We start from the raw sequence: 14985 nt of genomic DNA, 5'->3' as shown, positions 1-14985 counted from the left end.
CGTGGAGAAGAAAACTGTAAGTCAGAAGAGATGTAAAGACAGTAAAAGAACATGTACTCAATTTAAATGAGTTTAAAATCTCTAGGTGCTAAATGGATTCTAACACAGGGTATTAATCCTCACAGATGTGATTGTAGAACCTTGCTAAGAGAAGTGCTGGAAAAGGAAGAAAAGGCAGACTCTAGAAGCTACGTGCTTATAATAAGGTGAGTTCCTGTGAAAATTCAGAAAACAGATTAGAAGCTGGATGCTTCCTTCAGAAATGAATACGATGGGTTCAGCAAGCACTGCTCTACTGCTTGCATTTGGGGTGTTTTGCCTGAGAAACAACACATAGCATTTGGGCTAAACCCTCAGCTCCCTTCCAAATGAAATACATAGGAAGTTAAACTTGAACTCTGAGATGGAACAAGCAGTCATGGAGGCAGCTTCTACTGACAGTTGTTTTCCACTGGAAATGTCCTCCTTCTAAACCCCATGGTCCATTTCCTTTCCTCTTCTGTTGCCTACCCATCAAAGACTTTGCAGCTAAACTCCATTCCCATCCCATTGACACATCAACCCCATACAACAAATGGTACACAGTGATCAATGAGAGCCAAAATGCACTTCCATAAAGAAGCAATCACAACAAAGTAATTTATTTTTTAGACAGGCTTTCTAGGATGTCCAAGTATAATACTTTGAACTCAGCAGTTTCTGCAAAGTTTTCTAATGGTAACCATTTGGTATAAGACAGTAAAGTATGGCATGGATTATAGCAGAGTTTAGATGAATTTTCACAGAACGTAAGATACTGTATGTTAGCCTAAAAGTTCCTGAGATAGTGCTTGGCTCATCTGTGACTCTGTGCTTTTTATTATACTTAACAAAACCCATAAAGTTTATTTAAATATGCAAACAGCCAATTCTAGAGATGACGGAATCAATAATTAAAACTAGAACTATTCTTAAATTAAAATTCTTAAATTCTTTACACAAATGTTATTAATAATGATACTAATAACACTTATCTATCACTTTATAATCACATAGTTCTTTCATACAATAAACTTGTAAGATTGTAATACACAAACAGGGTACACTCTAACTACATCAAATCCAAACACATAAAACTTAACAGGTATACATTCAGATTTTAAGAAATGCATTAGGAAAGTGTAGAATGGAAGAGATCTAACTAACCAGTCAGTGTATGAAAACAGGTTTAGTGGTTTCACTTGTAATATTTGATATACAACTGGGTAATGGAACTTCTAAAAAGCTAACATTAAAATCATGTAAAAAGATGTGAAATGTCTAAATTAGCGATTGTATGACAATGAGCAAATCACAAATGATAACCACTCTGAACCTCAGTTTCCTCATTTACAAAATAGGGATGATATCTACCCCACGGAATATTTTTATTACAAAAACTGTGTAAACTGTAAAGGAATGTACAATATTAGTAATAAGAATAGTTTTAATGAAAAAGTAGATCATCTAATCATATCTGGATTATTAACATCTGAGCTTCATATTTTAAGAAAGGCAGTCACTGGCATGTCAAAATATGCGTAGAAGAGACCTGGACTACAGAGAGAACTAGAGACCATGATAAGTATAAAAGGTTAAAAGAACTAAGGATGTGGCATGTATATCTAGAAGTTACTAGACAAGCGAGAACTGCCTTCACATATTTGACAAGAAGCATAAATGGGAAAAAGATTTTGGTTTAACGAAGAGAAAAAAATCCTCTAACAATTATAAGTTCCCTAAAGAGAGCTCCCCACTTAGGAAAGTATTAAGCTCCCAAAACAGCTCTTCATTATCCACACAGACTTCTGGGAAATAAGGTATTTATTTATAGAGACTTTCTGAATTGTGTGTATATATATATATATATATATATCCCTCTGTTTGGGGGACGATGTACAAATACTTATGTGTGTGTGTGTAGCTCTGTTTTAGGGTAAGATGTACAAATGATACATACATTTGTATCACAAATCAGAAATCAGAAGTAAAAAAAGTGCTGGTTAGGCGAAATGTTTTAAAGTTTGTGTGTGGAGGGAGGGAGCAGGGTGGCCTTGGGAAACTAAGGAACAGTCAAGAGCTGAGTTTCCAGAGTTCAGAGGTAAAGAAGATAGAAGAGGAGTAATCAAGGAGTGGTGAGGGGAATCTTAACACTGAACTGAATGCCACAGTTCAACCAAGAGGTAAGGTAATTCATGTGCAAATGAATCTGATTCATATTTTCAAAAGTCCAGATTTAACAAAGTAGATCCAGGCTTTGCAGACCTCCACAAATAGACACTAACATCACCCGCTTAACTATTAGTTTTCATTCAACATTTATTCAGTATCTACTCTGTATCATTTTCTCTGCTATAACCTTCTGCAGCAGCTTCCTTAAAGTCACACTGTTCTGCTTGTTCAATGGATCACTGGAGTCTGGCTACTCTGAACAAAGCAGTGACAGCTTTTGATTGTTTAGTGCCAATAAACATTTTTATAAGCTCCTCTTCAGGCTTGCATGCAGACCTATATATTTTGCTGCCTATGTAGTGAATACCATATGGTTATGCCTATTGAAATTCTTAAGATTTTTGATGTTCATAATTTTCCAAATTAAAAGATTTCTAAATTTTCTAAAAGTTACTAAAAATACCAAAGCCAGTTTTTATTACTAAATCTAAATGAAATAGCTATGGGTTCAATCATGGTGATAAACATTTCCAACCCAACAGACCAAGCATATATCTTTAAGAGTTCTTTCTCACTATACTATTTACACAAACCAGAGATATTCATTAAAGTTTGTTTTGAGGTTGTTTTATAAATAAACATTTGATTTTCCAAACACGAATGTAAATTTGAAACAATTATTTTAGCTATGTGAAAAGTATGTTTAAAAATTAAGACTATTTTGCTTTTTCTTCCTTCTTACTATCTATTCACACACTGGGGAAAATAAAATTGTTTTGCTTCCAATTTTCAAATGATGCCTCAATTTAAAAGGAATTAGTCCTAGTAAGAAGGCACCCTTTCCAGACTTACAAAAGATGATACTCTTAAGGGAAGAGCACTGCAAAAGACCCTGATGAATTCAAAGATCTATATGCTCACCATCAGTTCACCAAGGGGCCTTAGTTTAAAATCATTTAAAATAGATATTTATTTGAGTGTTCATCCTTAGCTGATTTATTATAGTTCAATTTGGAAAAGACTGACAGAGGTGATCTTGACAGAAACAATTCTCAATCACTGTTGAGTCTTAACTGTGAAGAAAGGAAGGTAGGAAGGAAAGCAGGAAGGAGGATCAGATGAAAACAGTCTCAAATATAAATCAGAAACTACAATTCCTATTTCACCATGTGCTGGAGCTTTATATTGAATTAGAACTAACAATTTTGTGGAAAAAATTAGTTCTATTAAAAATCACACATATTTGTGAAACACTGAATTTGAGTAATATTGTCTAGACTATTTAGTGATTTTTAAAGAGCTAGAATAACTTAGAAGTTGGGGAAAGTGATAACACCAATCTTACAATGTCAAAAGTCTATCAATTTGACATTTGTTACTCAATCTACTCCAAACGCAGTTTGTGCTTTCTGCTTAAGTGTGCTGTTTTGATTTAAAAGAGAAGAAAAAAATAATACGATTCCTTAAAAGCAAAAGCTAGTTGGAACTAAGACTAGTACTGAGAAGGTAACTGGAAGGTAGCTGATCAGAGACTCTGAGTAAACACTCAGCAGCCCGATAGAGAGCGTGCTTTCTCCTTTGAAAAGGGAAAAAAGGCAGGCCTGTCAGGGATCCTGCAGGGGAATTATACAGGGAGAGCACATTAAGATCTACTCAAGACCTTCCCCTCTAACTGTGGTAAGTTACACAGAGAAAGAAAAGATTTCTTCTTTATCCAAATAAACAGAAACTGGAGAGAGGTGAGCACAAGCTATCTGAGTACGACTCATGGTGGTCAAGAATTAACACCTGAAACTATAACACAAAGGTTGCAGAGCTGTATGCATTTACTTGGAGATTATGTAAGATCTTTGCTTATTTTAGTAACAGGCTCCATTCCAGTCACCTACCATTAAAATACGGGTGTGGTCTTGCAGCACTAACTACACTAAGACTCAAGAAATGTCATTAGTATCTGAGACTCTATTCGTGAATGTTAGCAGTTCACGTATAAAAACAAAAAAGAACAAAACCCCCCCAATACCTGGCGGCAAATCATACTCTAAGTGAGGGATGAAGGGACAGGGCATATCAGTAATCCACAGTCATAAATTTTAATAAAAACTTGTATTTTTAATAGAGAAAACATAACTGGAACAATGGTATGTAGCCCAAAACTCAGCTTAAGGCCAGCAGAAACCCTCCTACTTTGTTAATGAAGTCATAACCCAGGGCCTCCTTTACCTTTAGCTGAATACTCAATTTATAGATGTAATAAAGGAGAAAATGAACAGCTTCAGGGTATCAGTCTTCTTGCAAATGCCAACATACAAAATGACAATGTTTAAAAACATTCCAGTAATGTTCCAGATCACCATGTTCTGCTTCGTAGACACATAATTTCAGTACACAAGACTGATAACAGAGATGTATAAATGCTTGGATAGTCCTTGGGATGGGATCTCACCATATTAGGAAACAGCACTAGGCTACAAAAGTTGATTGCAGTCAGCATTCCTGCATTTCTTCTTGGAGATGATGATGGTATTATCATCTTTAAATCCTTGTGGAGCTTTCCCTCTTTTTCATTATGCTGAAAACAACAACCTCCTTGATTGAAAGAAAAATCAGCAGATATGCTATCATTTTACATGGTGCAGCATACAGTAGCTCTTAAAAGATGAACCTGAGATCACCCCTTTAGCGTGGGTGTAGTAAATCTTGGTGCCATTACTGTAAGAAATTTTTTTTTTCACTCCGTAATATTAGAGATGTCACCAGTCTAGTGGTGCATATTGATCCTTAAATGCTCTTTGGCACTGCAGAAAAATCCTGTTTTATTCTTTAGTTCTGACATTTGTAATTATTCTACGTCTACATTAAGAGTACCTGCTAGGTTACAGTTTCCCCCCGACTAGTCACTCCGAGATCACTGGGTCACATTTAGCACGAGGCTGTTTTAACAACTTACAAGATCTGTGGTAACAGTTGCCAGCCGAAAGACACTTTGAAAGTCTTCAATTCATTATTTGCACTGATATTCACAGTTGAAAGCCCCTGACTTGTGAGAACTACTATAATAAACTGTTAAGACACAACAAATTTTAAAGAAAAGATATACTCTGAATTTTGAAGCTTTTTTTCTCCTTGACTTACATGTATGAAAGCAAATTCAGATGGTGAGGACTAATAAAATATTAAATTGTTGTTAGAACATAATTATGGGCAAACCACAATCCTTCTGAGCCTTGTTTATTAATATCATCATTATTATTTGCTCTTTGAAAGGAGGATTGTTAAAGACTATATGTTTTATTGGTCTGAATTTTTGTGATTCTAATACAAGTATTTTTCTTATTATCCTTTCCTTAGGTTTTCCCAAAGAGTATGACATGGGATGGATTTCCTTAGTAATGGGAGTAAAAAACGATGAGAAAAAGCTATGAAAATATTTGTTCAGATGAAGTATAACTAGGGGTGAAGTGGGCACCTGTATTGTAACCTTGCTACATTTAAAAAGGGTCTTAATTTCTTAAAAAAAACAAAACACCTTTAGAGAAATACTGAATATAAATATAACACTGAACATATGCATTAATCAGAACACAGAAGGAATAAATACAAGAAAGGTCACAGAGAGATGGCCTGAGACATTTTTCTCTGCTGTAGTCACTAAGTGGAGAATTTAAATAAAAATTACTGAATAGAAACCAACACGCATACACACACACACACACATTCAACCTCACCCCCAGACACAGAGCTAGGCTTATTGTTTACTTTTGCTAAGTAAACCTTTTCTTATATAATGTGCTAATCCAATGTCATGAAGACAGAAAGACTATTATCACAATTTCAGAACTATTCAGTTGCCTTAAACATTTTTACCTGATTCTATATGCAGTTATCATCACATAACCCCAACAAGGACTGGCCAAAATTCTCAGAGCCAGAGTGGGTTATTTATTCTATTTTAACATTAAAATAATTAAAGAACAGTACTACTGGGCCACTGAATTGAAAGCAGTTAATTTTATATTATTGTGAATTTCACCTCTATTAAAAAAAAGGTATGGGGTGCTGTAAAGGCTTTATAAATTATATGGAGGGGGAAAAAAGCTTTGGGTTGTTGTTTTGTAACAGGGCAGAATAGTGGGTCTCTGTACCAAGGAGCTGGAACAACCAAACTGTTCTGAGCAAGACATGTCACAGGGTCAGGCTGGAGCTTCCAGGAACCTTTAAAATAACCATAACATGTGAAGTGGGCTAAAAACAAGGTGAAGTCAATAGCTGCCTTATGAAATATGGTGTGAAGGAACCTAGAGAAAATGGATTGGTTCTCAAGTACAGCAATTTCTAACTGGCTTATGGAACTTCTAGGTACTTCAGACCAATCCTCACAGCTTATATTAAGCTTGCCTTCAGTTCTAGGTACCTAAAAAGCGTAAACTATATTTTAATATCATTCAGACCCAGGGTAGACTCTCCAAAACACCAGAAAAGAGCAGATTCACCTTAACGAATCTTGAATTCTCAAGAGTGATATTTTTAGAAAAAGCTCCTGGTTAAAGAAGCTGTGGGCTGGTATGTGTAGTAGTCAAAGGCTGCTAAAACTAACACTCATGGCAGCAAATCACAGGGCAGTAAGGGCAGTAGGAGCAGTGGCTTCTCCATCCATCACCAAGATTCCACAAACATAGCATTCTTAAGCAATGACTTTATTTGAAGCATTATCATTTTTAAATGTCATAGTTGGTATCTCAGCTGATACATACAGAACAAGTTCAGTGAGTTTAAAAATATTTTAGTAGAAATTTGGTCAGGATTTTAATTTAGTCCAGGAAATTCAGGGTGCTTCCAAACCAGGCATGTTTTGCTATTAACTGAATAAGGAGAAAAAAACGTTTCATACTTGTATCTCCATTCTTGAGTTCAAAAACCTGTACGTCTGTATCTATTTACACAGCACATTCTCTTCTGGGGGAAATCGTCAAAATATTTTCATAATCTGTTATAATAAAATTCTTAAGTTCTCTCTGTTCTTCATCAGTCTACTGCTTTTAATTCTAATTTGTTATACAGATAAAGTAGAATGGCCCAGTCCAACTGAGATACTTTCCCCATGTAGGTGGAAGGCTGGTTCTTTCCAGTTTGTACATAAGCTTGGGAGAAACCAGTTCACACCTGCCATAGGGGCTCCTCAACTACCACTTATATATATGCCATACCTACTTCCTCTGTTGAAACCTTTTATATCTTAAGCACTGGTCATACCTACACCACTCCCATCTCATCCCTGGCTTTTCCCAGGCCTTCCCTTGCACTCTGCTTTCACATCCTCCTACTGTGTTTTGAGGACGTAATATTTATACTCCACTGTGGGAAGTTTTCCTGTGGATCATCTTCAACTTATAGGAAACCTGACCCAGGATTCCCCAGGCAGTAACATGCTTTCTACAATTCTCTCTCATACAGTCTGACTTTCTACTCTCAAAATAGAATGGGAGGGAAAGCAGGTGGAGAAGAGGCCACAGGGGTTATGAAAGCCAGCCTTCTCTCCACACCCTCCAGCCCTCACGTTAGACATCCATCTACCATCCTTTCTCTGGTTCCCACTCAACATTTCGCAATGAGTGGTCATCATACTGACCACAGTCTCCTAACCTGTCATTCCCTTAACAATACTATACCTGCTCTCTGCCCTCATCAAAATCTAAAATCACTGAGCTCCCTCAACACACTCACACCACTGTTTATTTCCTGCCTTCGTGGACTCTTCTTGATCACAAGATTAGGTATTCCAGTTTTGTCATCTTGAATATCTTTGTGTCCTTTTCTTCTTCACCTTCTAACCAAATTCTCATATTTGCTTTGTCCACTCCTCATGCGTTGTACTGAATCACTGGAACATACCAAACCATATACGTCTGGACTCTCAGATTTTAAAATTTGATCCTTATCTTGACTCAGCAATTCTTAAATTTCTTTTCAGTGCAATTCTAGGCTTATTCTCACAGATTTATTTAATTTCTTTCTTTCTTTCTTTTTTCTGGCTTCCAATTCCACTCTTTCACCCCCATTTTCTCATACATTTACATCCAATAATTACTGGTATGAGCACCTTCATCTGTTCTCATTTTCTCTGATCTCACATTCTCTCTCCTTGATTTTTTCATTGTTCTTACAAACAACAGAGGAAGATATATCCCAGCTCTTAAGTTAAACTCATAACCTAAACTCATCTCAGGAGCCTATCTCCTCCCAGTCCCTACAGAAACCTTTCATTCTACTGATTAGTCTATCTTCTCTTCCACACTACCTACGTTTTCCTCTCAACTGGCTCCGTATGTTCTGCTTTTAAATATTTAGCTAGCTCCCTTACCTTAAAGCAATGTCTTCTAAGATCTACTACCCCTCTAGTTAGCATCTTGTTTTTCTCTTCCCCTTTGTTGCCAAATGTCTTTAGTCAATGATTGCTGCATCCATATCCTTGACATTTCCTCATGAATCCTAGAAATCTGGCTTCCATCTGTATCTTTTTATGAAACATAATATTTTTAAAGATCACCAGAGACCTGGCCAAACCTAAAGGCCTTTTCCTAGATCTCATGCTTTCTGACTTCTAATTCATAATTTCTCCTCCATTCCTACTATTACTATTCTAGTCCAGGCCATCTTATTTGCACTGACTAGCAATGACATACTGGAACTGCTTTCTAACTGGTCCTAATTTCAAGCAAACATATTACCAAATTAATCTCCTTAAAAGGCTACAATTAAGCTATGTCTTTATCAAAGAACATACAGTTCTCTACCACTGACCACATCTGCATTAGGACTAAACTTTCCTTCCTGGTTTTCATTCTTCCTAGTTTTTAAGACTCTTGCACACTTATCCCATATACGACCTGTATTACCTCAGACAAGTCCATCTCCTTACTATCCCTCCCTCCTGACTCCTAGCAGACCACACTAATCTGTGCCTCTGGTTCTTTGTTCAATCTGTTCCCTTTACTGTATCTTCCACTTCATTATTTAATTTCAAGCCATTTATCAAAAGCAAAAAGCCCCACACTTTTTATGAAGCATTTCCCTGAACCTGCTCACAATAACTTCTGTCTTTAACTCCCTTTTTTACTTTTGTATCAGTGAAGTGTCTGATTATTCACTAAACATTTCATGTGTGAATGCCTGCATGTATTACTACCATTTATTCAGCACAAGGAGGCAAGAAGATAGGTACTCATTCAGTTCAAAAGTCTGAGAGGATGGAGACACAGCACTAATAGCAGCAGAACTAGCCTGAAGTCAGATAATTGGCTTGGTTACATATTGGAGAAAAAGACACATATATCACTGTTTTGGGTTATCACCTCTTTATAAAAAAACATTTTTTTCAGTTATTGTGTTTTCAATTGTATGACACGTATCTCTTAAAGCCAATTAAGCAGATTTGGGAAAGGTACATGATCAAATAAACAAAAAAATCCCAAACCTTACAGCTCAACATAGAACAGCTTTTTGTGTATGCATAAATAACATGGTGGTCTTCATTTTGTAAGATTTCAATGCACCTGCAATTCGTTCCTTTCTCTTGGCTTTCTGAGGCAATGGCTCTGTGGGAGTAGCTCCCTATGGACCTGTATCACAGAAGAAGAGAGCTCTGGCAGTCTTGAAGGTGCTTGGAATACTGTACAAATAGGAGCCGCAACAGTAAAAATGTGCAAACACAACGTATTAAAGTTGTTTTCTTTGAAAGAACATACATATAGAAAGATCTACTTAATTCCCATGACACTAAGAGTAAGAGACATGAGCATACACATGACTGGGAAATACTTAAATTAGAATAATGAATGTATGTCTTTCCTGTTAAGATTTTTTCCAGTCTTTCCAAATTATCATATATTTTAAAATCTCAAGTATTGGTATTCAGTACCCTTTGTTGCCACCGTCAGAGCAATGACTATGAAATGAGTCGGGACTACTATGGCTGTCCATGTGGTTAAAATGTATCAAGAGCTGACCCTATAGAAATAATCGAAATAAAATTGTCACTAGACTTATCCTTGATGCTAGGATCTGTACTTTATTCAACCCTGCATGCCTCAAGACCTAGCTCAGGTCACTACACAGAACAGACACTCAAATATTTAATTAACGTTCTGCTGAAATAAGGGGATAGTATACCAAAGCACCACCTGTAAAAACAAAATGCAACAGTCGAATGAAAAGGAAAGTATTATTAATCAGAAAATATTTTCCAATGAAATCTTTAAAAAAATTAAAAAGAGGCATTTGACAGTCATCATATGATTAAAATCATTCAGTCCAGGTCCCTATTTTCTACAGTGGCACTAAAAACATTTCAAAGCAGCAGTTCTTAATTTTTTTTCCCCTTGGGGGGCGGTGTCACCAAACCCTTTACAAATCTAGTAATTATGAATTTTCTCCCCAGGAGAAAAATGGACAGATGTATATACACAGAACTCGTAACTTTGCAGGTACTTCCAAAGAGTTCTGTACTCCAGGTTAAAAATTCCTGATTTAAGGAAAAGACTAGTTACTCTTTAAAGGTTAAGGATATAAAAGTATATAAAGTTTCCCTTGAGCATGAGCGATGAGCGATCAATCATGCAGGAATTTATCAAAAACTAATTTGAAGGTTTGAGAATTTCTCATTCTTTACCATCATTTGGTTTCATCAATTTACTTGCAATATGAAGTGGTACTTTCTTTTATGTGTTGCGCAATTTCTTCTGTAGTATAATTATGACTTATTTTAAGGCTTCACTTTTTAAAACCATAATATATGAAATATTAAGTAAGCAACACGGTGAAAGTTATTTTTCTAGGCTTACAAGATCTCAGAATTAGTTAAATGATAATCTTTAGCTATTCTGTGTGAAAATATCTAAGTTGAAATCTAATTGCCCAAGAAAGTACTTTCCTGATGTGTGTGTGTGTGTGTGTGTGTGTGTGTGTGTGTGTGTGTGTGTGTGTGTTTGGCAGGGGATGGGTGAGGTGGATGTATATGGAGCAGGCAAGGAGACAGTTTTGGGATCTAGCAAGTCTGGCAAACTACCTGACAGTTTTGTGGCAATGGCCAGGAATGAGAAAGGAGAGAGAAAGCTACCACAGGAAAGAAGCTTTGTTTAATAGATATTATTTCTCAAAACAGAGAAGTAAATAAATGAGAGCTAACCATCTCTTCAGTCTTTGTAAGAAGACATGAGCGATGAAAGGCTTGCATTGAAGGCTGGAGAAAACTATGCACTAGTAATCCTTATTCCAGGGAGCCCGAGTTTGTCCACAAAGCCCAGGAGCCTCAGCACCACAGGAGACATTAAGTGGATGTCTTGGCCTCTTAAACAGCAAAAGTGAAACCATAATCAACCCATACTAAAAAGAACCCATACTAAAAGGCTTCTGTTTAACAAATCTACAATATTTTATTTCTATTTTCTAAATTTCTTATAATGCTGTCCTAAAGTCACTTCTAAATAGAGATTGTCATTAATGCAGAATTTTATGAAAATAATTTAGATGGTTAGATAATTAGCTGTTTCTACACCTTCGGTTAAACAAATTGAGGGATATCTAAGAACAGATTTTAGTTTACCCACTCTGTCCCATGACAACATCATTTAAGTTGTGTATTATATCTAACAGAAAGTAATCAGACTTTATAGAGAGAAGTAACTTTGAAAACTGCAACTCCAACACAGTATTAATTATCATCTCCTAAAAAGGTGTTTATTATTATTATTATTTTAAATCTCTAAGATTCTTTTTTTGGTATTCATGCTACTCTTCTATTATTTTTAAACTAACTAATGCATACCTTTATCACAATTGTTTTTTGAAACTCTCAAGAAGAGATCAGACTTTTCCCTTTCGTCCCAGATCCTTAATTTAGGCAGAACATGGTCATGTTTTCTGAATCAGCTTTTGTCTAATGCTCAGAACTGAATTCAGTTTATTTCATTATCAGCTTTAAAACTATTTCAAGAAACTGTCTATTATCCCAAAACATCACTTCACATTATATCCCAATAAAGTACTCCACTATTCTCTGTGATTAACTAAAATTACCTATAACAACTTATGTGGCCTAATTTTAGAGGATTCCCAATCTCTTCTCTTCCACCTTAGTCTCATTCTGGTCAGGTACTTACAATATAGTTTTATTGCATTTCAATTATTAAACAATGAAATTTCCAAACAAATATCTAACAGAACTACCATTTTTTTTCAATAAAAATGTTACACTACTATGGTTGCTTCTCATGCACAACATTTACTCCACATTCAAGTTTCTGATAAATCAACTGCAATTGAAATTCTATTTCTGAGGCATTTCCTGGTATACTAGGCAGTGCATTAAAAAGAGATTATATTGCATTTAGTTTATAATAATTATTTTTAAGCATCTCTATATAATTAACAACCATTCAAAAAGAAAGTGCAAATGAGAGAACAAAAACAGTTTCTAAGCATGTAATAATAGAGGCTATAAATCCATACAGCTACAAACAGTTGTTGACATCCTTCTGAGCATTAAACGACACCACCGATTATTTTGTTTTGTATGTATTCTTTCTTCTCAAGTATTCAAAGAATGCAACAGACATTATGTTCTTAATTTCCAAATTATTCATGAATATATTAGGATATTACCATTTTTTTCACAAAGCAGAAAACAAGGAACTACTATTGTCTTTGTATATTTTCAATAATAGAGCCAAAAAAAAAAAAAACAAAAAAACAATTCTAGCTAATCTCATCTGGGATCTTAATTAGTACTACAAGTTTATTTGTGTGAGTTAAAAAATAGTATCACTCATGAGAAACAATGCCAAAATTATTATGCTAATAAATTGTGTTAAAGGCCTAATGAAGAAATACTTTAGCAACTATGAGGTAACACACTAGTTGTAGGCATGAGGAACGTTTCTATTGGCTCTTTTGGGTGTATACATTAAATGCAAAATCAGAAAGGAATCATGCAAAAATCCGGTTGCCCATGCAAGCACCCCAGAGTCTAATCCTCTCCTCTCAGTTCTGTTGTCAGGCCACAGTAGTGTGGAGACTTGTAGGCTGCTGTCCTTGTTGTAATGAATGGGAAGAGGCTGACAGTGGCATGGTCGAAACCTTCACCTCTTCTTCCCCTGTGGAAAAGTCAGTCATGGTCTAGTTATGGGTGACTAGATTTGTTAACAGTCCCTTTAAAAATGATTTCAATATTTGGAATATGATACATATATAAAATACATGCTTAATGGTTGGAATGCGGGTGTGAAATAAGACATGAATTTTAAAATATAAACTTATCAAGTACCTAGAAAGTAGTTACACTCCAAACACACCCTTAAATTTAATACTATGTCAGATTTGAGAGCAAATACAATAGATTTAGAATAATAAATATACAAAAAGAAAAAAAAAAGAGAGACCAGGAAAGCCATTCTTTTCCAAGCCAATTGGACCCCTTAATATATTCAGACACTCCTAATAATAAGTGGTACTTTGTGAAAAAAATTAAAACTAAATTCACAGGAGTGAAAATGTGATTTTTTAAAAGGGGAAAAATGACAAATCGTATTTTAAAAGCAGAAATTATGTTGTTTAGACAACATAAAATATATAAATATTAATTTAGCAAATTATCATATAGCATCTGAAAATTTAATATGCACTTTTGAAGTTATTAGAAAACAGTAAAATGCTAACAATACAATGATCCAATTGACTGAAAGTGAGATGACTACTTCTAGGTCAGAGAACTATACATGAAATAAGGTCAGTTCTCCCACTTACAATAATTATTTGACTACAAGTGACTCGTTTCACACATGATTCAAAATTCAGTCAAGTCACTGTTAAAACAGCTAACTCAGAAACAAAGAACTTTTTAAAAAGTGTCCTTTCAGAAGTAAAATCCTAATGAACAAAAACATCCAGTTTCAAATATTTTTCTAACTATCTTGAAACAACAATGCTTATACACTTAGACTTACTATTATTTGTTTTCCAAATAATTTTTAGCATTATGGATAAAACATTCTTTGAAAAACAAATCAGCAACATTACATTTGGAAAGACAGTTTAACTGATAACGTGAAGAAAAAGAATTCCAGTCTTTAGCACTGGTTATTTCATAGTTTTTCAGTAAACTGGCAAAGATTCTATAAATCCCAAGTACATACCAAGGAGGCTGTGTAAAGGAAATTATAGACTAGAGTTCTTGGTGAGAACATGGTACTCATAAGAACTAAGCAAGAAATTAATTTTCGTCAAGTCAAAAAACTTCATTCTATTTTGTAACTATAGGCCATATCCCTGAGCTGGGCCAAATTGTCCACGAATAGGCACTGTTGACAAAAAGGGACCGCCAAGTGTGTGAGAGCAAAAATCAATTATTGCGGGAAGAAAGCCAAGTTAAAGTAAATACCAGTAATCTTCATTTATGAAGGAGAATATCAATGCTGTAGTGAAAAAACATTTCAGTTACTGAATCTGAGATCTGAGTTTTCATCCTGATTCTACTACTAATTGAATGTATGACTTTTAACAAATTATTTGACCTTTCCGGAACATAGCTTTGCCATTCCTAAAATGAAGGAGTTGAACAAGGTAGTCACTTTTTAGGACAAGAAGTCACTTTTGAAAACAAAAGCACATAGTTCCAATAATAAAAAAAGATCTGAATGGATTTACTGTAACTGCCCACTGATCAAAGTTTTCCCTCAAGAATATTTATTTTAAAAATCCTTCCAAATTTAGCAAACCAGATATGCAGCCAAGAGAATGCTG

General features: G+C 35.1%; 1 protein-coding gene across 8 annotated transcripts in view; it reads right to left on the bottom strand.

Moving 5' to 3' along the window:
• The window catches only part of CNOT4 (CCR4-NOT transcription complex subunit 4), a 139803-nt gene that overhangs the window by 29130 nt on the left and 95688 nt on the right, over positions 1 to 14985 (bottom strand). For 2 of the 8 annotated variants that reach the window (XM_031455438.2, XM_031455439.2), the window contains exon 11: positions 6872 to 13340. The exons of the other annotated variants lie outside the window; for them this stretch is intronic. In XM_031455438.2, the coding sequence (XP_031311298.1) occupies positions 13240 to 13340 (101 nt within the window). In that variant the 3' untranslated portion in view covers positions 6872 to 13239. Of the gene's footprint in view, positions 1 to 6871; positions 13341 to 14985 lie in introns of those variants that run through there. 8 annotated transcript variants of the gene reach the window in all.

This window comes from Camelus dromedarius, chromosome 7, assembly GCF_036321535.1.
Source record: "Camelus dromedarius isolate mCamDro1 chromosome 7, mCamDro1.pat, whole genome shotgun sequence".
Lineage (NCBI taxonomy): Eukaryota > Metazoa > Chordata > Mammalia > Artiodactyla > Camelidae > Camelus > Camelus dromedarius.
This window is presented reverse-complemented; position numbering and strand designations above follow the sequence as displayed.